Source organism: Helicoverpa armigera, chromosome 24 (assembly GCF_030705265.1).
Source record: "Helicoverpa armigera isolate CAAS_96S chromosome 24, ASM3070526v1, whole genome shotgun sequence".
Classification (NCBI taxonomy): Eukaryota; Metazoa; Arthropoda; class Insecta; order Lepidoptera; family Noctuidae; genus Helicoverpa; species Helicoverpa armigera.
This window is the reverse complement of record NC_087143.1, coordinates 8,350,434-8,376,994: the sequence shown is the minus strand read 5'-3', so window position 1 is coordinate 8,376,994 and position 26,561 is coordinate 8,350,434. Positions and strand designations below refer to the sequence as shown.

General features: G+C 35.0%; 1 protein-coding gene across 4 annotated transcripts; it reads right to left on the bottom strand.

The window, feature by feature from the left end:
* Window positions 1-522: 522 nt before the first annotated feature.
* On the bottom strand, window positions 523-26,126 carry LOC110371182 (endoplasmic reticulum metallopeptidase 1). 4 transcript variants are annotated; one of them, XM_064041042.1, is made up of 20 exons: window positions 25,807-26,125; window positions 20,178-20,252; window positions 19,361-19,414; window positions 16,428-16,544; window positions 15,399-15,579; window positions 14,097-14,258; window positions 13,586-13,713; window positions 12,194-12,292; window positions 11,686-11,830; window positions 9,867-10,018; window positions 9,159-9,303; window positions 7,881-8,001; window positions 7,291-7,393; window positions 6,505-6,697; window positions 5,734-5,915; window positions 5,166-5,306; window positions 2,886-3,103; window positions 2,342-2,460; window positions 1,840-2,021; window positions 523-1,285 (listed from the first exon to the last, which is right to left on the bottom strand). In XM_064041042.1, the coding sequence occupies exons 1-20, from the start codon at window positions 25,855-25,857 to the stop codon at window positions 1,118-1,120; spliced, it is 2,736 nt and encodes a 911-aa protein (XP_063897112.1). In that variant the 5' UTR covers window positions 25,858-26,125; the 3' UTR covers window positions 523-1,117. The 4 variants fall into 4 exon arrangements, with proteins under 4 accessions (XP_063897112.1, XP_063897113.1, XP_063897114.1 ...); XM_064041043.1 differs by lacking the exon at window positions 19,361-19,414 and having other exon boundaries at window positions 25,807-26,126; XM_064041044.1 differs by lacking the exon at window positions 20,178-20,252 and having other exon boundaries at window positions 25,807-26,126.
* Window positions 26,127-26,561: the final 435 nt, after the last annotated feature.

Here is a 26,561-nt window from a genome sequence, read left to right as displayed (position 1 = left end):
GATAAAAGTGTTTAATTTCTCTTATTATAAGTGTTACCCTGTACGTTTGTACAAATTAGATTTAAGATTATTTATCGACTTTTTGTAATATTGTTTTTTTGTTGTAAATAGTAACAGAATAGTATTTTGCAATTTTGATGAAAATTGTAAACAGTCAGTACAGTTCACTTGCCAAAAATATGCGAAAAAGTATATGCACTTGTAAATAAATTTTAGCCAAATATTATAATCGAATTTTAAATTATGTTTTCAACATTTGATAAGTGAACCAATTGTTATCTTGTTATTTTTTTTGTTTTTGTGCTGCGGCTATCATAATGCTTTAAAACTATTCTTACGAATACGTTTTGAGCGCCATAAGACTGATTTTTTTACAATAAATGACGTAATTTTTTCAATCTCGTTTTTTATTGAGTGCCTGAAAAAGTAACTAATAATCCTTTACTTTTTTAACAGAGTTTATATTCACAAGGAAACGATCTTAGGACTACATTTTTATTCATTGAAAATAAATAAAACACGTTTTGCTTAAAAAAAATAATATTTATTCACTGGTCAATTCTTACGTAATTACGTATACCTAAATAACTTACAAATAAATTCTAAAAATAAATTAACAACAATCCCATACACATCTAGAAAAGCTTTCATACACACAACCCTCCTTTTACAAAGTTGGGTATAAATTAGACTTACGTGACTCAGTTTTAGAAATTAGTTTCATACAAGATATTTTTGTAAATTCTTCAAGCTTTTAACTCACAACCTTAAGTAGATGTCTAGGCTGTTCATTCGGCGTTTTAAAAAAATCGAGGGGAGTTTTCAGATACTAAGAATTCTACATTATTTAGGATATGTCCTATTTCCTAATAAAATTGTTAATTATTTCACACATCGCAGAGTCCTTTTCGTAATTATACACATTGTATGATGTTGTGAACATTAACATGAAAACATTGTATTTACACAAAAAAAAAACATTGAAACAATTTTTTTTTTGTAAAAATTGGTCCACTTTTTACCCAAATCGTCTCATCATTTTCAATTTCAGTAAAAAAACTCCCTTTACATAAAAATAAAAGTCCAAAATACTATGAAACTAACTCAATGATAATGACTAGAACACATAATTATGCCTGAAGCTAAGGAAGGTGGCTATATTGAAATACCGCGGCATCGCTTGCAGTATGTTCTTGTATTCCGCTGTGAACTCCTCGGGATGGTAGATCTTGTGCGAGTGGTGCGAAACATCCACTATCGGCTGAGATTGAAGGGATTGTGGTACCTGTGAGAATTAAAAAATGATTTTAATATTAGGTAACATTTTTTTGGGCCCCAGTACACCAACAGCTTAAGCGTCAAACGTCTGTTTTTCATTAAAAAAGAACTGTTTAATTTGTAATTGACCATGAAATATTTAATGAATATTTGATGAATAGTTGTTTAGGGAAAATTTTCTTAAATCAATGATGAGTTCTTAATTTTTGTTTTATTTCAAAAAGCTCTCTCGAAACGTCAATTTAGTTGCATGGTTCCGATAAGTGGGTCTCATGGTGAAGAACCGGCAAAAAATCTTCATAAAACATGTGTTCACAATAGTTTTCTTACAGTACAATTTGTCCTTAGAAAGTTTCTACTGAGTTGCATATGGTTAGACTGCAACCTCAACATAGTTGGGAAAAGTATTCAAATGTGATGAACATGTAGATAACTACTGGTTAAATACATTTGCCCTAAGCATCGGTCATTATCTGCCTAAAGAGGTAATGCCAATAAACATCATAGAAAGATCAAAACATCTAAAGTAAGATGAACATCATTTAAATGTTGTAAACTTACATCAAACTTAACTTCCATATTAAACACGGAGGCAGCGCCGCTATACGTTGCTAGCGAGTGGGTCAGCACGTACACCGGTCTGCCGCGCTGGTAGAAGCTCACTTGAGGAGCTGAGTTCAGAGACCAGGAGGATATCGTCACGTTGTCACGCGGCCAGAATGTGAATAAGTTGTGGTTTGCTCCTGTAAATAAAGATGACGAATTCAATGGCAGAATTAAATAAGAATAAGGCCGCCTTCACATTAGGTACGTCGCAAGCAGTGCGGCATCGCATAATTTTCCGTCATATTTGAGTCGTGGCGCGGACTCTGATGATTGATAGGTTACATTTAAGGGCAGAAAAGTTGTTAGACAGGCTGTAGACAGCCAGTAAGTGCAACGGGAATGTAAAATTATTCCATAGATAACTAGCTAATTTGGGAAAGTATTCACCATATTACTTATTACCAAAATACATATTTCAAATTAGGTACTTTACTATTCTACCATAAAATGTACTTACCAGTAAACTGGAACTTGTAAGTACAGACATTGGACTGACAAACTCTCTCCGTGATGTTGAGTGAGACGGGCGGGCTGAACGCGGCCGGCGGACCCGTGTACAAGAACGGAGCATGCTTCCTAAGGTGACAAATAAATCAATTCTTTTAGAAAAAGAAACACGAGTTGTATATTAGTAGCTATAATATTAGTATGTATGCAAGTATTTTATAAATTATTCTTAACTTCGCTTAATAGGTATAATCGAGATTCAGTATCAGTAGGTATTTATTCCCTAAGTTTTTGGGATTCTATGTCTATAACTTGAATATCTAACTAGGTATTGTATAATTTTACAGTTTAAGCCAAAGTTCACCAACCTTTTTCATACAAAGAAAGTAAACACTTTCATGTTCAAGTTTCAAAACAAACTATTGTTTTAAAAAAAAACAGACATTCATATTGTCGGTGAAGACGGGCCATACTTTCATAAAAGTCATACCTATAACTTTAATATAACATTGCCAGAGTATCATTAACTATGACCAACCATGAAATATACTCACAAAAACCTCCCAAAACTGGTTCTAAACAGCGGCAGGCCACAATACACCTGTTCCTCACAGTCGGCACTAAAGTCCTCTCTCGCATTAACATTGTACCCCTGCGCCGAGAGCGCGGGCAGCACGTGCTGCGTGCTGTAGGGATCGTGCTTGGTGACCACGACGCCGGACGTACGAGATGTCGTCGCGTTGTTGTAGTCGAATGAAACTATTTCTGAATGCTATAGGAAAAAAATAGGAATTGAGTCTCTTTTTTGACCAAATAAACTCTTTTGCAAAAAAAACGGGCACCTTTCCGAAATCTTAGTTTTAAGGACTTTACGTGTATTTCAAAGGGTTTTGATGATTGTAGTATGTTTCTACCGTCAAAAGAGTTAGCCGAGCATGCGTGAGAGTGTATTCTAAATTTGAATTTTGTACAATTGCTAAGAAATTGGTTAAACCTTGTTTTTGACTAATTGCTGACAGAAAGTTCGTCGGTGTTTCGAAAAGTTTTTGAAGTGATTTTCAGGAAAATGATAATGCCGTTTTAATTAATGATTAATGTACTTTTTTGTTAGATCAAAACATTTTTGAAAAACTATGCGTATTTGTTAAAATTTTCACCTGCTCTAAATGGGCTAAACTGATGGTTGATGGCAATGTTAAGAGTTTCGGTATTTTAGAGTAAAGCGTTCTATTGTTTAGATATTGTACCCACGTGTTTTAAAATATCGCTTTTTCATAATTCAACTCTATTTAGAAGAGTATCAGTACCTTTGGCTGCGACAAAACGAATTTAAAGTAAGCAGTGCCGATCACAAATCGTCTCCTATCGGACTTTGACATTTTTAAAAGTCTTGAAATTCTACAAAATACAGAAAATAGCGCATCGACTGTGAGCACGAGGTCTTAAGGTCTCGTAATCACTGATTTTTAAACAACCTCGTCTCTTGGGAAACTCCGTAGACCACTGAAGATCTATGAGTCTGAGCGTTCAAATAGCGTGTTTTCATCCCATGGACATTTTATTAAATAAACTTGCCTGCACCGAGATTTTCTGGCATCTATAGCACTTTCCTGCTTAAATCATAACAATAATTGGCTATCTGCTCATTTCTTAAGAAACATACGTTTGGCCAATAATTTTGAATTCTTGACTCCCTTTCGGCTAAATCGTCGTTTAGTAACCCGATACCTATGGAGTTATCGAGAACTTCAACGCGGCAATCATTTGATTTTTCGGATAGCTTTAACACTCCTCATCATTTTTCATGTGGTTAAATTTAACATTTATCACAAAATTAGGTATTTTTTTAATGTCAAAGTCCGATAGGAGACGAGTTGTGATCGGCACTGCTTACTTTAAATTGGTTTTGTCGCAGCCAAAGGTACTGATACTCTTCTAAATAGAGTTGAATTATGAAAAAGCGATATTTTAAAATACGTGGGTACAATATCTAAACAATAGAACGCTTTACTCTAAAATACCGAAACTCTTAACATTGCCATCAACCATCAGTTTAGCCCATTTAGAGCAGGTGAAAATTTTAACAAATACGCATAGTTTTTCAAAAATGTTTTGATCTAACAAAAAAGTACATTAATCATTAATTAAAACGGCATTATCATTTTCCTGAAAATCACTTCAAAAACTTTTCGAAACACCGACGAACTTTCTGTCAGCAATTAGTCAAAAACAAGGTTTAACCAATTTCTTAGCAATTGTACAAAATTCAAATTTAGAATACACTCTCACGCATGCTCGGCTAACTCTTTTGACGGTAGAAACATACTACAATCATCAAAACCCTTTGAAATACACGTAAAGTCCTTAAAACTAAGATTTCGGAAAGGTGCCCGTTTTTTTTGCAAAAGAGTGTATATTGTTTTTTTTTAAGTTTAACGTCCTATTTTATAGGGAGGTTTGAAGTCTGATTCTTTCGTTCGAATTTCGAATTCGCAATTGAAAGCAGCCATATGCAATTTTTTTAGCTTCTTGTATCTGTCAAATTTCTTTAATAGATTTCAACCTTATTACAATAGCGGAAGGTTAATGTTCGATTGGTGAAATTTGACAGCTTCAGGTAGGTGTTAGGTTGGTATATATTGTGTGATAGTGAAAGGTGGGCGTTTTGGGCCCTGTCTTTTATAAAGTTGACATTCGAAAAGTGCTGTTCTGCAGCCAAGTTTGAATAAACTTTTTGACGCGGTTTTCAGCATGATATGTAGGAGTCGGTTATATTTTTTGACCAAAGCTTTTTCCAAATACAAAACACATAAAAATAAGCCATCTATACTCACAAACCAGTAATGTCTCTGTAGCGAAGTGCTGTCTTCATCATAAGGGTTGAAGGGTATGAACATGAGAACAACGCAGATCGCTCCCACGAATGACAACACCATCCATAGACGCTTACGGGAGAATAACAGTTCCAGGCCCGACTGTAGAAAAATATATGGATGACTAAGTTATTGGAAGAATTGATATAGTTGTATTTTTGTTTTGGGCAGGGAGTATGTTGCAGTAACAAGCAACGAAACACAGAACAAGTGCAAACATAAGCAACTAATATAGAGGTAATTTTACGATGGGCTAAAGGAGCGGAAGATTACTGCTCAAAGTAATATTATATACTTCTAATATTACTTTACTTTTTTTTACTTCAAAGGATCCTACAATACTGAACCCATTTGAAAGATTATTTGACTTTTATCCTAATTTAAGTATCATATGCTATATTTTATTCGGGTACCTCCCTCAAAGTTCTCCAAAAACTACAGAAAGGGACGCCTTTCCGCTGAGCTTTTTATACGCAATTTAAACTAATCAATAGAGCTAATTATAAAGAATCCGTTAAACAATACTCACAATAGTAGTAGAAACAAGAATAGCCAGCGCCACATTAAGCATGGCGACCGTGTAGTCCGGCTTATCACTTCCCGACCGCGCCATGGTGGGCAACATCTGAGCATCCAGGCGTAGTGCCAGGGAGAACATTAGCATTACCGACGGGAGAGATAGGCATATCTCGAGGATTAGGTGCTGCCAGCCTGGGGAAAATATTAGAAATTATGTAATAAAATCCATTGCATCCCGCTCTTAATCAATTTTAAATGAAGTAATCATAACGGTATTAGTTCAAAAATACAGCCTCATCATCATCATCATTCCCTCACATTCATCATCATCATCACCCAACATCCATTATCATCCCCCAACATCCATCATCATCATCCTCCGACATCCACCATCATCATCCCCAACATCATCATCACCCAACATCCATCACCATCCCACGACATCCATCATCATCATCCCCACAACATCCATCATCATCACCCCACAACATCCATCATCATAATCCCCCAACATCCATCACCATCATACCCCAATATCCATCATCATCACCCAACATCCATCATCATCCCCCAACATCCATCATCATCCCCCGACATCCATTATCATCCTAGTTTTTTTTGTTTGTAAATTTTTTTTATGTTTACATGCAGTGAATGTTGTGTTCATCTGTTAGAGATTACATAGAAGTTCTCTGTCTCTGTCATATGTAAAAAAAAAAGAATTTCTATGTATATTATTGATGTAAATTATTAAATAAATAAATGTATCATTATCACTGACCTCTAAGCGCCACATATCGTACAGCAGTGAGCGAGAGCACGGCGGTACCCGACATCACGAACAGCGGGGCGCTGAACAAGTAGCGCAGCGATGTCAGCGGAGGTATACAGCATAGTACTAGTAGCGTACAGGATAATAGAAGACGGGTAGCGGCCATGGCTTGCACGCAGCGTAAGGAACGACTCAGACCATTCTGTAAGGAAAAATAACTTATTTTTAACAAATAATGGCGTCCACGGCCGATTTCGGCCACGGCGGCTGTTCTCACTTAAGGAGATCAGCCAGCTGCGCAGGACATATTATAGTGCACGAGCATTTGCGCAGACACAGGTGCACTCCCTATTCCTTCACTCTCATAACCCGATGGGAGTTTTTAACAAGTACGTAGGGTATAAACCGGTTCTTCTAAGTATAGGAGGAACTTTTTTGGTTGGGGAATCATCAAATGATCCTCATCCCGCTATGGGTGTGTATTCCCAAATGTTACACTCTATATGTTTCCTTATGTACACTCAATGTACTCCCCTATGTATTCCCTTATGTACACTTATTTTGTTTATATACACTCTATGTACTCCCCTATGTATTCCTTATGTACACTATATATACTCCTCTATGTACATTCTATGAACTCCCCTATTTATTTCCTTATATACACCTTCCTTGTACTCACCTATTTCCTTATGTACCTACTCCCCCTATATAATGCCTTGCATTCTTCAGCTATATACTCCCTCAATGTACTTTGGTGAACATAATAAACAACTAACATTGAATGTATCTTACCCTCTTAAGTGTCCAAGCATCGAAAGCTTGTGCTGCACCGACTGCGACGATGAGGTATGGCATCCAAAATAACGGTACTACTAGCCATGGTTGTGTCAGGTATCTAGAATATTAATTACTTTTAGTGGTTTGCTCTAATTTGGGAAGTTTTTGATAAAAAAAAATATTTTTTAAGAGATTATAAAGTTGTAGTGTTCGAGGATATAACACATTACCCTTTTGAATCGAAATATATTAGTGGTGAATGGTCGTTGGTACAAAAATTTACCAAATTGGCTACTGGAAAAACGGCTTTACAATAGCTTTCATGTGCTACCATCACTGCTAAAAACTCATTTTTTAAGTTTGTACTCGTAAATAAATAATGGCACATTTGCTCTGAAATCGAATTTGACTGCCACAGATTGAAATATAGTGCTATTATTAAGTACAGATTACATCACTGTGGAACAATGTTGAAAATTAGGTACAGGGTTCATACAAAAGTGTCCGTATAAACCTTTATTTTTGAATCCAATTAACATCAAAACATAACAAAGAACTATAAATTTTTGTCTCAATCCTAGCATAGATTGATAGGTATTTCTTACCTCATCTGTACAGTGGTAGCGACCATGATGAGAGTACATATAGTAACGGCTATAATTCCGCACAGCATGGCGGCCAGCCGACCCAGTGCTGTGACTAGTAGCTTCTGTACTGTTGACCATCCTGCCGGGAAAAATAATATATGTCATTATGGAGAGACTGGCTATACTCCTCGGTAAGACTGTTTGCCAGACTTTATAGTTTCGGTCTAGCAGGAAAAACTGTCGAAGTTGTTCAAATGACAGCCGAGACTTATGAATTTAACGATATGACAGAAGAAATCACTTAACACTTAGCAGGGCGACCCAGTTCTTTAATTCACGAATTAATTGGAAGAAGGATGCAGTTTTTTTCCTATATTTAAGAATATGAGTAGGTATATTTACGGTAAATGCCGATTTACCAACAGACAATAGTTTTTCTGTTGTATCCGGAACCTGGGACTGATGGCATACAAGTAGGTATAAGGGTTTAGCTTACCATGGAACCCTGAAAAACAGTCAATAATATAAAACAGTACTAACTAGGTCTAACCAGCCACACGTAATACGCAACACTGCCCAGCCCGCACAGCGCTACGAACACGTCGATGACGTAGGACGCGTACAGCGCGTACAATAATAGACCTAATAGTATAAAGCAAAACTAACTAGGTCCAACAAGCCACACGTAGTATGCCACACTCCCCAGTCCACACAGCGCCACGAACACGTCGATGACGTAGGACGCGTACAGCGCGTACAATAATAGACCTAACAGTATAAAGCAATACTAACTAGGTCCCACAAGCCACACGTAGTATGCCACAGAGCCCAGTCCGCATAGCGCCACGAACACGTCGATGACGTAGGACGCGTACAGCGCGTACAATAATAGACCTAACAGTATAAAGCAATACTAACTAGGTCCCACAAGCCACACGTAGTATGCCACAGAGCCCAGTCCGCATAGCGCCACGAACACGTCGATGACGTAGGACGCGTACAGCGCGTACAATAATAGACCTAACAGTATAAAGCAATACTAACTAGGTCCCACAAGCCACACGTAGTATGCCACAGAGCCCAGTCCGCATAGCGCCACGAACACGTCGATGACGTAGGACGCGTACAGCGCGTACAATAATAGACCTAACAGTATAAAGCAATACTAACTAGGTCCCACAAGCCACACGTAGTATGCCACAGAGCCCAGTCCGCATAGCGCCACGAACACGTCGATGACGTAGGACGCGTACAGCGCGTACAATAATAGACCTAACAGTATAAAGCAATACTAACTAGGTCCAACAAGCCACACGTAGTATGCCACAGAGCCCAGTCCGCATAGCGCCACGAACACGTCGATGACGTAGGACGCGTACAGCGCGTACGATACTAGGAACACGTTCAAATAGTCGTAGTATACCGCCGCTTCCGGCTCGATCTGTGAAAGAATGAATAGGTTTAGTTTTTGGTACATAGATAGGCAAATTGTTTATTCATCGGAAAAATAAATTAAAAGAAATATGACACTAAAGATATAATCTAAAAAAAGAGATTATTACTACATTAATTAACTAAACGCAAAACAAAAGTTGGACATAAAAATTGGATACGAAATCTAATTCGATGCCGATTTTCAGATTAGTTTTTTTTTTACAAAATCCCCCAATGCCAAGGCAATGCGGAAATTCGTTCGATTGTAAAACAATACCAAGTATTATTTCTGACACTCCGCTTTTATTGTTAACCAATGATAAATTAAAGGCAGAAAAACGGAATTACACGTAAAACGAATCGTAGAGGTACCTGGATTTAGGAATGGTCCACATTTTTGCCCATCAAATACCTTTTTTTGTGGGAAGTCTTCAAATGAGTGTGAATCCCGTTGTGAGTGCAGCGTCAGACTCTTACTGATTAAACCCCATCATGTTCCTTCTGCAACCCTTTATGTACCAGTGCCGCTGTAGCTCCTATAGTATTGTGGAGTATAGTAAAGTTTCCTACCTTAGTATCCAGGTCTTCAATGCCAGCAGTGGCGGCGATGAACTTGAGCAGCATGTCCCCGGCGCCCTGCATGACGCCGTCCTGCAGCAGCTCCGACCTGTCGTTACGTGTGTGGTACACTGCTGCCCACTTCACGAATGCTATGTCCACTCCTACGGGATAAAAAACTGGGTTATAAATAATGGCGTCCACGGCCGATTCCGGCCACGGCTGCTGTTCTCATTTAAGGAGATCAGCCAGCTGCGCAGGACATATTATAGTGCACGAGCATTTGCGCAGACACAGGTGCACTCACTATTCCTTCACTCACATAACCCGATGGGACGGCAATCCGACACGACCGGAGAGAGATCACTCGCAGGACCGACATTTTAACCGAAATTTTAATTATTTTTTATTTAAGACTCAAAACCCCCTCGCAATTATAAGTTAATAAAAATAAAGTTAGAGATAACGTATAGCAACGTCGCGAAGCTTAGCTTCGCGTACCACTTGGAATGCCTCCAAGGACCACCAGTGGTCCGCGGACCACCGGTTAAGAACCACTGTATTACACTAAAACATCATAAGAATTTTAAGTAATTAAAACAAAAAGGTTTTTTTTTCATTAAAATTCCTTGTCATAATTTTCGCAATAATTGTAAAAATACTCCTTAGGTACTATGCTGAAAATGAAACCATATTTTTTTGGATTTATTTTAATACTTTTTTCATCAAGCATAGATTCCCCCCAGCCTAGAACTCATGTATGTACCTATAGATAGTTCAACTCAGATTTGCGCGCGGCCCTATGTGTGCGTCGGCTTGTTAATATACAACTTTCATTCGTGTGACAGTGACGTCGTCCGAGCATGACGTGTTCTTATCGCTTTTTGTTATGGGTACAGTCGTTTACGAAAATACTAGTTATTCACGGAGAAATTATTAAGGAGTCAGATAAAGCGTTTCAAAAAATAAAACAACATTCAAAGCTTTTTATTATTAAATATAGTTTTTCATTATTTTCTCATACGTCTTTTCAAATTGACATTGATAGTATCTAAGAATTAAATACTCCTTAAGTACATAGTTTCTAGCTCGGGGTACGCGGACAATAAATAAAAGTGTGGACTAAGAATGTAAAAAGAGGTACAATCTAGTATAATAATGTAAACAAAATGTGTGGGGAATTTAAAAAAATTATATTGCTTCGCATAATGTCGACCAACATAACAAAATAATGAAACTCATAAATGAACGTTTAAGTCAAATTGATGAAGGGATGTGGCGTAATACTTGTCGACATGTAAAAAAGAAAAAAGAAGAATACTATAGACATTTTGACATGGAAACAGAATTTATAATTCACCTTGGAGAGTAGCAAATCCGAAAATTTATCATTTGATTTTTCAAACAGCGATTCATAATCATTAAAAATAAATAAACATTAAATTACGTAGTAACCGTTTTTCTTTAAACACTCGTATACAACCCCTAAATAACTGTATTGTCCCCGACTGTACCTCTTGTCACGCACACAAAGTCACTGTATATGTACAAGGGTTACCCACACATAAGGCCGCGCGCACGACTGAGTTGAACTTACTATACATTCAATGCAAATAAATGAAAATCAAATCATTATTTGTAAACATAGGTTTAAAAAGGGGGTTCAAATTACATAGTATATTGTTAGTCCATCTATGTCTTGCATTGAAATGTACAAATACATGCATTTTATGGTCATGCAAAGGCAACATTATTTTACATTATTAAACAAAATATTTTATTATATTTATCTTTCCCTCACAAAAACATATTCTAGCACATAAATCCTCACCATATATCCCGCCGAAGTCCCTCCATATCCTGAAGTCTGTATCGGAAGGTATCATGCCGGACGAGAACAGCAGTTCGGCCAAGCTCTGCGCGTTGGGCACGGGGGCCGAGTTGTGGTACGCTTTCAATACCCTGGGGTCTGTTACCTATTGACGTTTTGTTAAAAAAATATTAAAAGGGAAAGGCAAAATTGAGAAAAAATTGGGTCTCAGTAGATAAAGTATAAAATTACATACATTCCTACATGAACAAATCTTTTTGTAAATTACACCAATCACACCTCTCAATTTCGAAGGCGGTTAATTTTTTATATCTGGAAAAGTTTTTCTCATTGTTAGGGCAATGTAAAATAATTATTGAGATTCTATTCAGAATCTAAAAGTCAGGTATAATTAGGTACCAACTCTCTATATGTATTTCGAGTGACATCGGTGATTGAAGATCGGTGAGGAGTGAGTGACAGCGATTTTGACGGTGGCCTCACTTAAAACTAACTTCTATATGTTTACCTGAAATATAGTAGGTTTTCCGTTCATCCCGGCGGCGTCCAAGTTAATGACAGCCACTGCCCCCTTCGCCCAAGGATGCTGCAGGAACGCGTGACTACCCTACAAAACAAGAAAAAAACATTTCCGTCAACATTTCATCATGACAATATTTCTTTACAGAATGTACCTATAATTGCCAAATCAGTACAAAATCAGGTTCAACACGACGTTTTTAGGGTTCATTTTGACCAAAAAAAAAGTACCTACTATAATTTTATTAAAACAAGCATTTTGTAAAAGCTTTAAAAATTGCTTGTTTTGTAAAAGCATTCTGTAAAATTGTCAATACACTATTGCATTAGGTTCCCCTGTAATAATAGTTGTATTTTGTGATAAATAAATAAATTTTTGCAGCATTTCAGCATTCTATCCCAATCATTGCAAAATAAAAGAATACTCGTTCGTAGTTTTTTCGGAAAGATTTTAATATATGGCAATGGAATGAGTATTTGATTCACCCATTTGGTTTAAATACAGACTAAAGACGCTGTTATAATTTACATGCACAATGGTAAAAAGTGGCCTAGTTTCATTACATTGGACCCTTATTAGCGTAATAATATAATCTTCTGAGTGAAAATGTAGCTAATTGCATTGTAATAAAAGTAAAAATATTATGCAACAGAGCCGTAATTTTTGTTGCAATCGGTAATGTCTTAGTAGTCGATTTTCAAAAAATAATAATACAGGGTGTTATTTAAAATACGTGTTACTGAAAGCCCTCCTACAACCCGGATATCACATATTTATCTGAGTATCACAAGGTATTTATTGAATATTTTATTATTATTAATAGCACTATAAACATTATCTAGGCGTATAAAACATAAAATGTTGTAATGTCTTATCACGTTCTCAATTCACGTGATTTTTGCAATATAATGGTTCTGCGCGAAAATCTGGAATTTAAAGTCTGAAATCAGCAACCCGCATTGAGCGAGCGTGGTGATTAACACTCATTCCTTCTCCGTGTGAGAGGAGGCCGCAGCCCAGCAGTGCGACGATTAAAAGCTTGGTGCTGATGATAATACTTAACTCATCCATATCAAGACTCATAAATTTATATCAAGATTGTTTACCTTCAGTTAGTAATTCAAATGGAGTATAATCATTATTATCATCAGCCTTATTTATACTTCTGCCAATATAATAACGAGGATTTTTTTGTTTGTTTGTTTCTACCCTAAAAGCTTCGAAACTACTGATCTGCATTGAAAAACTCTTTCACTGTTGGGAAACTAAGATATTTCCGAGTAACACAGGCTATATTTTGACCGAGCAAGGAAAGACGCTCCCCAGGGACGCGGGAGAAACGACGGGGAAATAGCTAGAAAGAGTTAGGTAGTTTTTTACCTGTAATCCATTTTCTTCAGCTCCATTGAACAAGAATATAACATTTCGTTTGAGTTTCTGTTTGCTGCGAGATAGCTTTGTCAATGTTTCTGCCATTATAGCGCAGAATACTGCGTTGTCTGATGCTCCTGAAATATCAAGAAAAAAGGTTATTGTATGTTAGGGTAAGTTGTGAAAAAATCTGCACTACGTTATTTATTTATTTAAAAAAAAATGGGTATTTTTATTTCACTGAAAAATATTTTGTATCATTGCGTAGGTACCTACTTATACATGTAAGTATAGAAGACAGTAGGTCGGCCTACACGAATCTTTCACATACTACCAATCGTTGTGATAAGGTTGAAAATCTATTAACATAAGTACCTAGTTATTGAACTGGGTTGATGTGCTGTCATTTGTACAATATAATTTAAATTGTATATGTGCTTTTTTGGTGATTAATATTTAGTGCTGGTGTATATTGAAAATAATTTAGCTTAAATAGACAACGTGAAATGAACCTTCTCACCTAGCGCAAAAGGCACAGAATCGTAATGACAGTTGACAAGTATGGAGCTGCCAATAGTTCCATTGTTATGGAAACCGCTCTCCCCCTCGAGTAAGGCGACAATATTCGATGTGTTCTGATATATGTTGAAAAATGATGCTGAAGAGTTGTGCCAGTAATCACCTGAAAAATGAAAATGTATAAAAGACTTCAGAATAAAAAATACAAATGTTCACAAGAAAATGTCTTGTGACAACCACTTCCCGTAGGTAACCTGGTTAAAAGTATCTCCTTTCTAAGGCTATACATTATCGAGTAGTTTGACGTGAAAGCACGACCGATGGAAATACTTTCATAATTATAATATTAGTTATCATTACACAATATATATATATATATATATTAGTTATACTAGGAGTACTAGGTACTCCTTAAAAATGAGGATAGGTAAGTGTTTGGCGACACTATTTTAAAGCTATTTAGAACATGGTAAGTACACAAATTAAATACAAAGTCACTACTGCAAAGAGCAAGTTTAAAAATAATACTAAAGAAAAAGGATTCCAGTAAAATCTAATAAAGCAGTGAGCGAAAGGAAAATACATTTCTTCTTTTACAAAAAGGCTTAAAAGAGAACTTCGTTTTGCCCAAGGCTTAACACGAGCTCAGGAAATGCAATTCTGAGAAATAAGAACTCAACAAAGGCAAAGAAAGAAAACTTCGTGGAAATAATAAACGGGCTTTTATAAAAATAAGCTTCTAGGAATATAAACAGGTAGTTTTAATGAGTTTTCTATCTGTCTAACGGCCAGTTTCTTCATCAAAAGTTAAAGTTAAAGTAATGTCTAAAGTAAAAGTAACGGTCAAATTCGTTTTTTCAAGGCTAAAGTGACAGCAAAACTAATAGAAAAAATGAATTTGACCGTTACTTTTACTTTAGACATTACTTTAGCCATAACTCAACTTTTGATGAAGAAACTGGCCGTAAGATACTAATATTATAGGTAAAACTAACAACAACTAGTTAGTTGGCGCAATGGTCACCAAGCCGGACTGCCGAACCTTCGATTCCCGGTTCGGTCGACATTTGTGTGTACTCATGCTTGCATGTTTATACAAATATCTATTTATGTAGTTATATGCAGTATATCAGTTATTTTAGCGCCCAAAACAAAAGTATATTAATAACTTACCATACCGCTAACCGACCGTGTAAGTTTGTAATGGAAAAAATCAAAAACTACAGGACCGATTTTTAAAATTCACTATTGGAAAGATACTGAAACCGCGGACAAAGAGAGTGGTTAATATAACAAAACTCACCCGAAGCAATCTGCCAATCAGTCCTAATATGCTGGTTGCCTTGCTGAGCAATCTCATCGATCATAGCCTTCAGATCTATGGTTTGGTTCAGGTGGTACGGCGTACCGGAGACGCGAGGCTCCTTGCCTATGATCCGGACTAGGTAGCGCCAGGCCGCCATTTCGCTGAATGTGTTTGAATTCTGAAATGTTTTATGTTCTTGCAATGTTTTTCTGGTCTGTTCTAACTTTTTTGTGTTCCGCGAAATATGTTTTTTTTTAAATTCTTCTCTATCAGGCTACGTACTTATATTGACTCTAATTTCCCTTTTCAGGAAATCTACCCATGTTTTACACATTCACGTCCTGGCGCTAGCGCCAGGGACTCTCAGACTCCCTCAAATATTTTCATTCCTCACCCTATCCATCATATATCGGGTGTGTCTTTCACAATTGCATTGAATCAAATGCGATTGTGACGAAAATATACTGGTGAATATATATAAATTAACACAAAGAAAAAAAATATATATTTTTTAAACAAAGTAAATAGAATAAAAATGTGCGAAAATTAGAACACACTTAACTACTGAACAACTGAAATTCTCCCTTGGAAACTGACAGCTGTCAACTGATCAAAACATTGGATACTCCTAACTTTATCTCTGCTTTACACATGATGTTGTAAATTATAAAAACGAAAAATGACTCTTGTGGTTGAACCACTGATTCGGATTAGGTTATTTTTTTTACAATTCGCCATAGAATATCATAAAGTATATGCGATAGGATTTAATGTGATTGTGAACGACACGCCCTGTATATCCACCTCATCATATATCACCTATTGCTCACTCTTTTCTCACCCCATTTTTTCAATACCCAACACTGATACATACAGGTCTAATTAAGGTTTTGCAAACTTTGCCCTTCAATTTGAGGGGTATCTGTGGGTAATACATATTGTTCCTATTACCTGTCGCCATTTCATCCATGCTCTTGTAATGTCTATGCTATAACATTTGACGAGTAAAAAGAAATAAAAGCTCACATCTCTAGGAACGTTCGCCTCCCACACGACCGACGGCATACCATCTTCTACGAGTTGCGTCAAAAATCCTAGCAGTAAGTATATCCCTAACACCAGTATTATCAATGTGCTTGGTACCTGAAACATTATTAATTTACACATTAAAAATAAAGGTAGACTGACAGAGCAAGCCTAAGGATTAAATTCCGCCATTTTACATTCTTGAAAAAGTATAAATAAATAATTTCACTGTTTTGCATCCACATCTGCCATTTTGAAGGGAGTACTTTTGGTCACTATAAAGTGCCTTCAACTTTACAGTGGATATATAAGTCCCCTTTAAAACAATAAAAAAAAACAAAAGACGCCACAAACGTATAAACAAATAGCATGCAAACGACATATTTCCTACCTATACGACATACGTATTAATATTACCCTTTTGTTATTCTCTACCAGACCTCGGGAACGGCGAACGTGGGGCCGAAGCCAACACGCTGAAGCCCTTTTGAGACAACTTTAATAGAGTGGTGACACAAACCGTACCTATTATTATAAAAGTAACCACTTTTTCTTAGTTTCTTTTCTTAAAACCACTGTTTAGTTTGAAACGTGAAAATTGTTGTTTTAAGTGAAAACAGTTGTTTTTAGAAAACTGACGTTTATCTTGGTGGTCAACTTGGATCTTATATACATAATTGTCGCGATAAAGTTTTGTATTTTTGGTTGCATACTTATTGATAATTTGGATATATTTTTATCAATTTGGATAATGTGTATGTAATAAATGTCAAATAAGTTCGATAGCACTTGTACACACCTCTGTACTCTTACCACGGATTCAATAACTTATCTGTATAACTTACAAAAGATAGGAATTTGACATACTGTAAGTGAGCAAAGCCACAGATATTGTAACACTCATACGGTACGGTGGACGATTTTGGGCCCTTATGAAGGGAATATTGAGACTTCTACAATACCGTGAATATACATATAACGGGTGATTTTTTAAGAGGTATAGGATTTGATTTTCAAAAAAAACACAAAAAGTTTGAAAAATTTGATGAAATCTTTATTGGAATCGATAGAACGGTCAATATAATTTAATGTTTGAAGATGATTTCATGCAAATGCTGGCCGCGGCTCCGGTTTAGATGGCCCATTCGCAAGGCCCAATTTCGGCACACCCTCTCCAACATATCAGCCGGTATTTTACGAATAAATGCTTCAATATTGGCTCCCAGTGCGTCAATCGTTGCTGGGTTCTCCCACAAGAAATAGTCCAAAGGCGTTAGATCACACGATCTAGGCGGCCAATTGACGGGCCCAAAACGTGAGATAAACTGTTCACCGAAGGCGGCTCTCAATTGGACCATTGTTTCGCGTGCCGTGTGGCATGTGGCACCGTCTTGTTGAAACCACATGTCAGGCATGTCCAATTCTTCCATTTTGGGCAAAAAAAAATCGCCAATCATCACACGGTAGCGCTCGCCATTCACAGTAACGTTTCGGCCATTGTCGTCTTTGATAGTAAAATTTAATCATTTGCAAGCGTTGTTCGTTCGTAAGTCGATTCATGGTTAAATTATAGACCATACTGAACAAGTTTGACAATGACACAAGACACGATTCACGCGTGATCTGTCCAAAACAGTGTTGCCAAAAAGATACCAGCAAAAAAATCACCCGTTATATTATAATTTACATTTATCCCTTTTAAAATAAAGACGCCACAAAATGAACAAAAATAACATGCAACACACATACAAAGGAAAACTATAAACGACAAAATCATCCCTAAAAGAGTAATTTAAAAATAATAATAAAAAATATATCATAAGAGCCGTAAGTACCTATATAAAGTCATTGTGTCAATCATCAAGTCATATTTATTGAAATGACAATTTGTTGTTAGTTTGATTTAGTTAGAAATGTAATGAGAAATGCTGGTTAAGCTTCCCTTTTATAAGTAAGTACCTACGTTTTCTTAGGGAAAGTCGCTCCATTTAAGTAATTAATAAGGATACCAAACCAGATCCAGCCGTGAAATTACCAACTTTTAACCGGTAATTCGACAACTGAAAATGATTTGGTTATCGTTACTAAAGTTAAACGGTACAACTCAACGTACATGTTGAAATACATATTTTTTTTTGTTAAACGGAATTAAAACAGCAGTTACAATATTCACTGCGATTTTAAATAAATACAAATAACATTTTGTATCTTTACCTTTTCTACTTCAAGATCTGGTATCGTTCTCATAAAAATATGATTGACTACGTAAATAGTTTTATATTTTTCTTTTTATCGTTACATTAAGTAGATCTTTATATATTTTCCCCATACACACATGATTTACTTTTTATTATCGCTACATTCTTCAATGTCGTGATTCCACAGTTTGATTAAAAGATAACTCAGATTGTAGGTACACTATTGATAATAAATTAATTAGGTTACCCAGTTTTTTTATTGACCGGTCTTAAATATATTCTTACATTATTCAATTCAAAATAATGCAGTCTTAAGATTTTTTTAAAATAATTGGGAAGTAGGTACCGAAAGATAGTGTTACCATATATTAAAATATATTACAAAATTATTTATACTGTATCTGACCTATCCTATAAGTAATTATTACGTGCAAATATATAAATAAATGTAAATGCGGATAACAAATAGCTTTAAATCATATCAAATGTGGATTTTTGTATCCATTTTAAGCAGTAAACAACACATTATTGCAAGCCCCTTTTTAATTATTCAATACTATACACATTATATTTACACCAAGAAAATAATAGAAAATCAAAACTGTCGTATAGGTTTTGATTTATTTATAATTTACCCATTTTATTATAAAAAATATAACAATCACTAAACATGAACCCCCTTGACAAAACAACGATTTACAAATATAACACCCTGTGTTTCATTATAAAACTTACGGATCTGACAGGATCATTTATACTACTGCTGTTTTTTCTCAGCCCATCGAAAACCTAAAATAATACATACTCTTAAAATAATCCGACGATAAGTAAACTTCATCTAGGAATATGCAAATGATTATGAACCTTAACTCAGAAAATATAAGGTTAAAATGTCTATGCCCTGATTTTTTTAAAAGTAATGTAGCTCTATAAGTTAGAACTTATTTTAAACTTTTAAATATAATTTTTAGGTTGCAAGGAAATCGTTCTTGGTTTTATATTTCAACTGCAATATAAGTATATCAAAAAATAATTTAAAATGAAATAATAAAAAAGAAACTAAAGGAAAAATGACTGAAAAAGCGTATGTAAGTCTTGTTATACATACCAAAAAGCCTGTTAAGGATGATATAATGTATTTTGTATGGTTAAAGGCGCATGAATAAATTAGTGGAATGAGAAAAGCATGTATGGAAACGAAAAGAATACCATATAGAAGGTTTTATAAATATTCTTTTCAGTTGAACGAATGTACCTAATAATAATGAAGAAGTAATAATTCTGAATGTTAGGCGAAAAAAAAATGCTTGAAAAGTGAAGTTACACTGTGAATTTTGAGGCTATTTTCAAAATTGTGGTATCAATTAATGAAAGACTAGATATTGAAATACATATAATATACATTTTTATGAGCAACATAAAAATATACAAGAACAGAATTTTCAAATAATTCCACAGTTACAAAAATAGCCACGAAAAGTAGTTGTTAACCGTGTAAAAATGAATGAAAAGTGAAGTAAGACCGAATGATTAGTAGAGTGAATGAGTTAACCCGTTCGTGGGGCTTTTCCGCTATCTCGTCTTCAAACTCAGCGGTGGGCACTCCTTGGTATTCATGAATATGCATCTGAAATGTAATAGTTATAGTTTTAGTTATAGAATAGGAAAGCTGAAGGGATGTTTTAGAAAATAAGAGACAGTTGTGATACTGCGGGAGCTGCGGGGACATGACTCTAGAAGGAACATGGGTTTTAGATTAAAAAAAACTAGTCTAAAAGGACTGTTTTCATCGGTGTTATGTTAGCATTGCCACCTGCTATGCATATTTAACATTTTAGCGACAAAAGACTGTTGATTTTGTGACATATACTTATTTAGAAATAAGTATTCAGTATGGTTAGGCACAAGCACAAAAGGTTAGTTAGTCTGAGTCACCAGTCAAAGACAAACTCATTTATCGAGAACTTTAGATCGGTTGGTTTGAAAAAGTTTAATACACTGTTTTGCAAAAAAACGGGCACTAGTGAGAATCTTTGTTTTAAGGACTTTAAATTGCCATACAGTTGCCCGTTTTTTTTACAAAACTTTTTATATCCGTAGCGCGATTCAATCTTTGGTAAGCCTAATCTTGATAAAATACCTAAGTAGCTAGTCACTTTTTCAGCATATTAGAAAACTATTTGTTCGCAGAAAAGGTGTGGTGTCATACAAACGTCCGGCGCCCTGGCTTAGCGTTATCTCGTACGTTGCCCTGTTTCGCAAGTCAGTCAATATTGCTGAAGATAATCATTGATATGATCGACCGTCGCGTCGTTTGTTTAAAGACAATTGATGCTTTGTTTTAATTATAAAGGTCGTTTTGAAAGGAAAGAAAGGCGGTGAAGCAGACTCAGTGAATAAAAAATCTGTGAAGGTTGATTTCTGACTCAAGCCATTGCAGTCAAAACAAACTTTAAACATATCACAAAGCTAATATCAAGTGACATTTAGCTGCGCTAAATTTGACCGATCTTGCTAGGTGCTAGCTGGGTACTAATTTTACACAGAGCTAGATGCTGTCTATGTTATAAAATACAAGCTACCATAATAATCAATGCGGTTGTCAGACAGTTTGGCGTCTAACCAGTCATCTTACATTTTCATGGCGGTTACAAAAGTAAGACAAACTTCACCCTACTTGCGTCTACATATGTCTAGCTACCAATTTGTTTGAGGATCATCCACGGCAAAGACTATAAAACCACTTGACTGCGCATACAGTGCCCCGACGCTCGCCAGACTTTAGTGATTTTGGGCGTACTATGAGGCTACGATCAGTACGATCCTTTAGTAGCGACCAAGTCTATGACCTGCGAACACACTAAATTATTGAGGATTTTATTTAGTAAAAAATAAAAAAAAATGCCTACATGCGCGATGAAATGGTGCGGGAAACAATCCAGGACATCTAGTTACAAAAAGGATGGCATCGGCAAGTATCAATACCAAAAGGCTTTGATTTAATTATATTACGAAATACCACAGGGGTCTATTTAAATTGGTGGTTGGTGAACCGCGCTCACGCTCGTTGATGTCTTTTGAAAAAGTCATTTCTTTCATTAAGAAATTCTAATAAGTCCATCTCTTTCTTGCCCTATGTATTCCTATCGATGAAATTCGGGCTGTTACCTTTAAGGATGAAGTGGATATCGATAATAGTAAAACATTAATTAAAAAATATGTTTTATTTTGGCTAATAAGTTAATTAACTGACCATAGCGACGTTAGAGGCAGCTGTTCTTGGTGCCTCCACAAATTACTTTTAATGTAATTTAAAACAATGTCGACGTTTATTTAGTTCAGCGATTCCAACAATGTTTTTGCCTATCTTAGTAAGTTTTTATAAACCTCCTTGGAATAATTACATCGTGTATCTATTTAAAATATATCAAGAAATATGTAGACGTTCGATTATCGTTTTTTACCAAAAACAATCAGGACCCTAAAACAATAATTCGAAAAACTTATACTAAATTAATACATTTTAAGAATCAAAAAGTTTATTTTTTGTAATAGACTGATTTTTATTTCTTATTCGATTTTTATTGAGTTTTTATTACTACGATGAAATACATTTTATCGATATTTTTTAATTGAAAGAGAGCAATCCCTTGCTGAGCGCACTCATGCGGCTCGACCTTGAACTGACCAATAGTAGCCGCGGATTACGTCGCGTCCCCCGGCCCGCAGCGGTGAGTCGTGTTCTTAGAAGAAATTGGCGAGTGCGCTCTCTAGTGGTTATTTACATTATGATCCACGGTAATCGTAGCAAATCTCTGATTGGTAAGTAATCTAGCGACACCTACCTAAGCCGACTACATCACGAATGCACGTAAAAATTCATGGTAAATACATACATAGTTGTTTTAAGAAAACTGATGTTTAAATTGTCGGTGGAATTAGGCTTTTCTGTTACTACGCCGACGAATTATTTTTGAAGGATCAATGACATTCAATAACCTTGCTCTATAATTTAATTGCTAATCAATTAAAAACATAATTAAGTGTACTTAAATTCATAAGTTTATTAATGTTTTTGTACACAGTGTTTTGTCTGTTAATCCATGGATTAGATAAGCTCGTTGGCATGGATGTGAAAATGCAGTGCCTATTAATAATTTAATTACCTTCTTATATTTTTAATTAGGCGTTTTACCTATTTAGCAGCAGGATTGATGGAAGAAAGGGATGGATTGATGACATTGTCACTACATCTTTGCTTTTTAATTTGAGTCACACACTTACGGAATTATTTTCAGTTTAGATAAGTGTAGCTGACATTTTAATAACCATTGGTTTAGCGGATTTTACAACGCACCGATAAAAAGATGACTCAAAAATTTTGTACATAGGCTTTTTAATTTGCTATCCGTCAAATGCAATAAATTAAAATTGACATTTCCTATATTGTTGACTTGTGGACTTTTTGCGGAAATCGTTTCTTAATCTCTATTGCAGGAACGAGATAAAAATAATTATACTTAGGTACCTAAATGTTATCCCTTTTACCTGTCTCTGAGTATCACAATTAATCACAAAGTCATCATACTCAGTCTTACTTAAAAGCAGTTTCCAAAGACTTTTACAGAGATTGGAGTGCAAACTATAAGTTTACCCTAGTCCTAACTTATTTAGCTCTCTAAGTAAGAAACGTTGTTCATCAAAGTTTTATAATAAGTTTAGCTAGCTGTTTTCTCTTCTTTAATAACTATGAAGACGTAAAATTTGTTGCGTTTGTGACGTTGAAGATAATATGTGAACCGACTTTAATTATACTGGCCCGATTTTTTTATGTATAGTGTATTTGAAAGCAAAACACATTTGAGATTGGTAGTTGCGATACAATAAAGAGTTATCGCAGCCCTGGAAAAGGGCTCAAAAAAGAACCTGAGTCTGACACTCCCTCATACTGCACCATAACAGAGGGGTGATTTAATGACTTCCCACCAAAAAAAAACAAAAGTATTTAGGATTAACTGAATGGTACCGACTTGGCTACTAGGTACTCAATATCTTGGTTAGTACTGAGATTTAGCGGTGTAGATAACTTTATCAATAAGATACGGCATTATCAATGGTGTTGTAAAAATTATTTGTAGCTTGTATCTATGTGACATACATACCTGTAAATTTTTTGCAAAATATGTTGTGTTCGAGTTTGTATAAGCCAAATTAATTGGCTACTGGTTATCTTCAGAATAGCAAAGTAATTTAGCGGCTACTGTATCGTTTTTATCGAGTTTTTTTTTTCTTTTTGTCCTACAACAGATTTTCAACCTTATCTTAATATAGGAAGGTTAATGATCGATCGGTAAAATTTGACAGATTCTGGTAGGACGACCAGCCATTTGAGACAGACGCCAGTCTGTAGGTAGGTACCTGAGGTAGGTATTTGAGGTAAAATTCCTAATTCGTGACTTTACTTTCGTACTCATTATCATTGCAATAAAACGATAAGTTTAGTTTAAAATTTACAACTGCAATTACACCCGTTTATTGACTGATTAGAAGCAACGGACAAAATTGGCAATAATAATACTTTAGATTAAACGTTGTAATATTTAAATGAGGAAGAATGAACTGCGAATTTTATAATTGAATAGATGGAATTTGGACTTGCTTTTATCTATTTGTGAAGATGAAAAAAAAAATTAACATAATTTGTTGTTTTATTTACCTACACAGGAATCAAACTGACCATTTCTAAACGAATTTAATTAAATATGAATTAAATAACTTTCAATTATAGCTGCTAATTAGAATACCTACTTTGAACTACTTTTGATTTGTTTGAGACAAATAAATAATTTTAGATAAATTAAAAAAAATTGGAATGAAATTTTCATGTTTTTTTTTGTTACATTAAGTCATATTATGCTAGATTTTTCTGCAAGACAGTGTATTTTAAGATAACTGTCTGTGAAAGTAAATAGAAAAACAACATTATTTATTTTTTCTTTTATCACAATATAAATACCAACCTCTTTTATTATCTTTTATAACTCTGCAAAGAACTGATACATTTTGTTGTAAGTAAATAAAAAGTACCAATGTTCGATGTTTCAATCACGTTTTCATTAGTGACGTGCCTAGCAAGTCTGGCACGGGGGAACAGCCATGCATTCCCCCAACTCCCCCTGTGTAATTAATACAATTCCAATAACAATGGGATGCTGATGGACTGACGGTATGTGGACGGGGGAATTTTAGGCTTGCTGTGTTAATCAAAACGGTTGAATGCTTTTACTGGCTTTGGTTGTTATTTAAAGCATGTGCCGTAGCTACCAACCTATTTGATTATTGTGTATATATGTATTTGCAAGTTTTAATTGTTTAAATGACAGATATTTTCAAGAGTTGAGAGTTTGAGCTGAAAAGGTTTTGAGTTTAATCCGGACTTGTGGAAAGAAAATAATCATCTTATGCTTGTAGTTATAGTGATAAATTAAAAATATATTGTATTTGGATTTAAATATTTCTGGTGTTTACTGGTAACTAAGGTATCCACTTCTACTATTTTAACTTATAAGTACTTTATGTGTGTTAAGATGAGGTAAAGGGTTAAAATGAGGTAAATAGTTGAAATTGGGTATCCTTTCAGTTACTTTTGAGGAGTTTTTCAATGCCTTGTAATTATTTAGTTTGAATACATTTGATTATTATACTTAGGTACCCGTATAATTATAGCAAACTGTTTAAAAAACAGTCATTATTTTTTTCAGTGACAGCATAAAACACAAATTAATTGGCTGAATAGCTCTTTCCTTAAGCCAACAGCAACCTGATTATTGTTATCTAAGTTACTTATCAACATCTAAGCTGTATCCAATCTTTATTAAGTTGTAAATTGATAGATAGATAAGTTAAAAAATACTTTTATTTAAAAATGCTACAACTACCTAAGTTATAAGTTTTTATACATATAAATACATTCCATTGCTTGGTATGAGTTCAAGGATTTAGTTATATTTATTTGTATGAGAAATACAATTATTTTTAATATTTAAAGAAATAAGATATGGTTGTTACACATAAACACCAACTTTTGTAACTCTAACAGTAATTAAAAAGCATATAATTCACCATTTTATGTAATAAATCTATAAAAAGAAAATAGAATTTAAATAAATATAGAAACATACCGCAGCCAAACCCCTGTTTCTGCTATCATTCTTATTGTCCGGGTCACTCATTTTGATTTTTTACACACAAATTCTCACAAAGCACATAAAATAAATTAAAATATAATCTTTTGAATTGTATTACGTCTTTCACAAAGTTATAAAATGACACGACTGACAGACAAGAAAACACACCGGCTTCGCTGATAACAAATGGTAAGAAATTGACGTTCTTATCAAAAAATGTTACCACTTAAGACCAATTGCTAAGATTATAGAAGTTTTTTCATTACTAAGTTAAATATATTTTCGGTAATCTTTTGACGTTTTGTGCTCATGGTAGCTCCGATTGGGTAAATGGATATCAATAAAATGAGTATTAATTAAATAAAACAAAACACAGGTAGGTATTTATTTTTCCTTCCCTTTCGATTTCGTATAATTATGATTTGGCTGTCAAAACCACGGAGCAAGGAAAAAAACAACTTTTAATCCACTGTAATATGGTACAGTCAACTTCAGGTCAGTGGTAACAGTTTTATAGGAAAATCGTACTTATTACTATTGAGTTAAGGTGCATGACAGTTACCACTGATGTGCGGTCTACCGTACTTAAAGGTAGATACCTAGACAGGTATGAATAGGTAGGTATGTTTTCGGTAATACGATTCTCCCCTCGCATTCAGTCAGCCCCAGGCATAATCCCTTTGTACTAACATTATTGGACTGGACTTTGATACTAATTGCATGTTGAGAGCTGCAGGGATTATTAATTG

What these genes read in the sequence shown, in the direction of transcription:
- LOC110371182 (XM_064041042.1), bottom strand. Translation starts at nt 25,857, where the DNA reads ATGAGTGACCCGGACAATAAGAATGATAGCAGAAACAGGGGTTTGGCT. An exon ending in GAAACAGGGGTTTGGCTGCG is followed by an intron (nt 20,253 to 25,806) that starts GTATGTTTCTAT and finishes ATTACATTTCAG; the next exon opens with ATGCATATTCATGAATACCA. An exon ending in ACGATATGTGGCGCTTAGAG is followed by an intron (nt 5,916 to 6,504) that starts GTCAGTGATAAT and finishes TATTTTCCCCAG; the next exon opens with GCTGGCAGCACCTAATCCTC.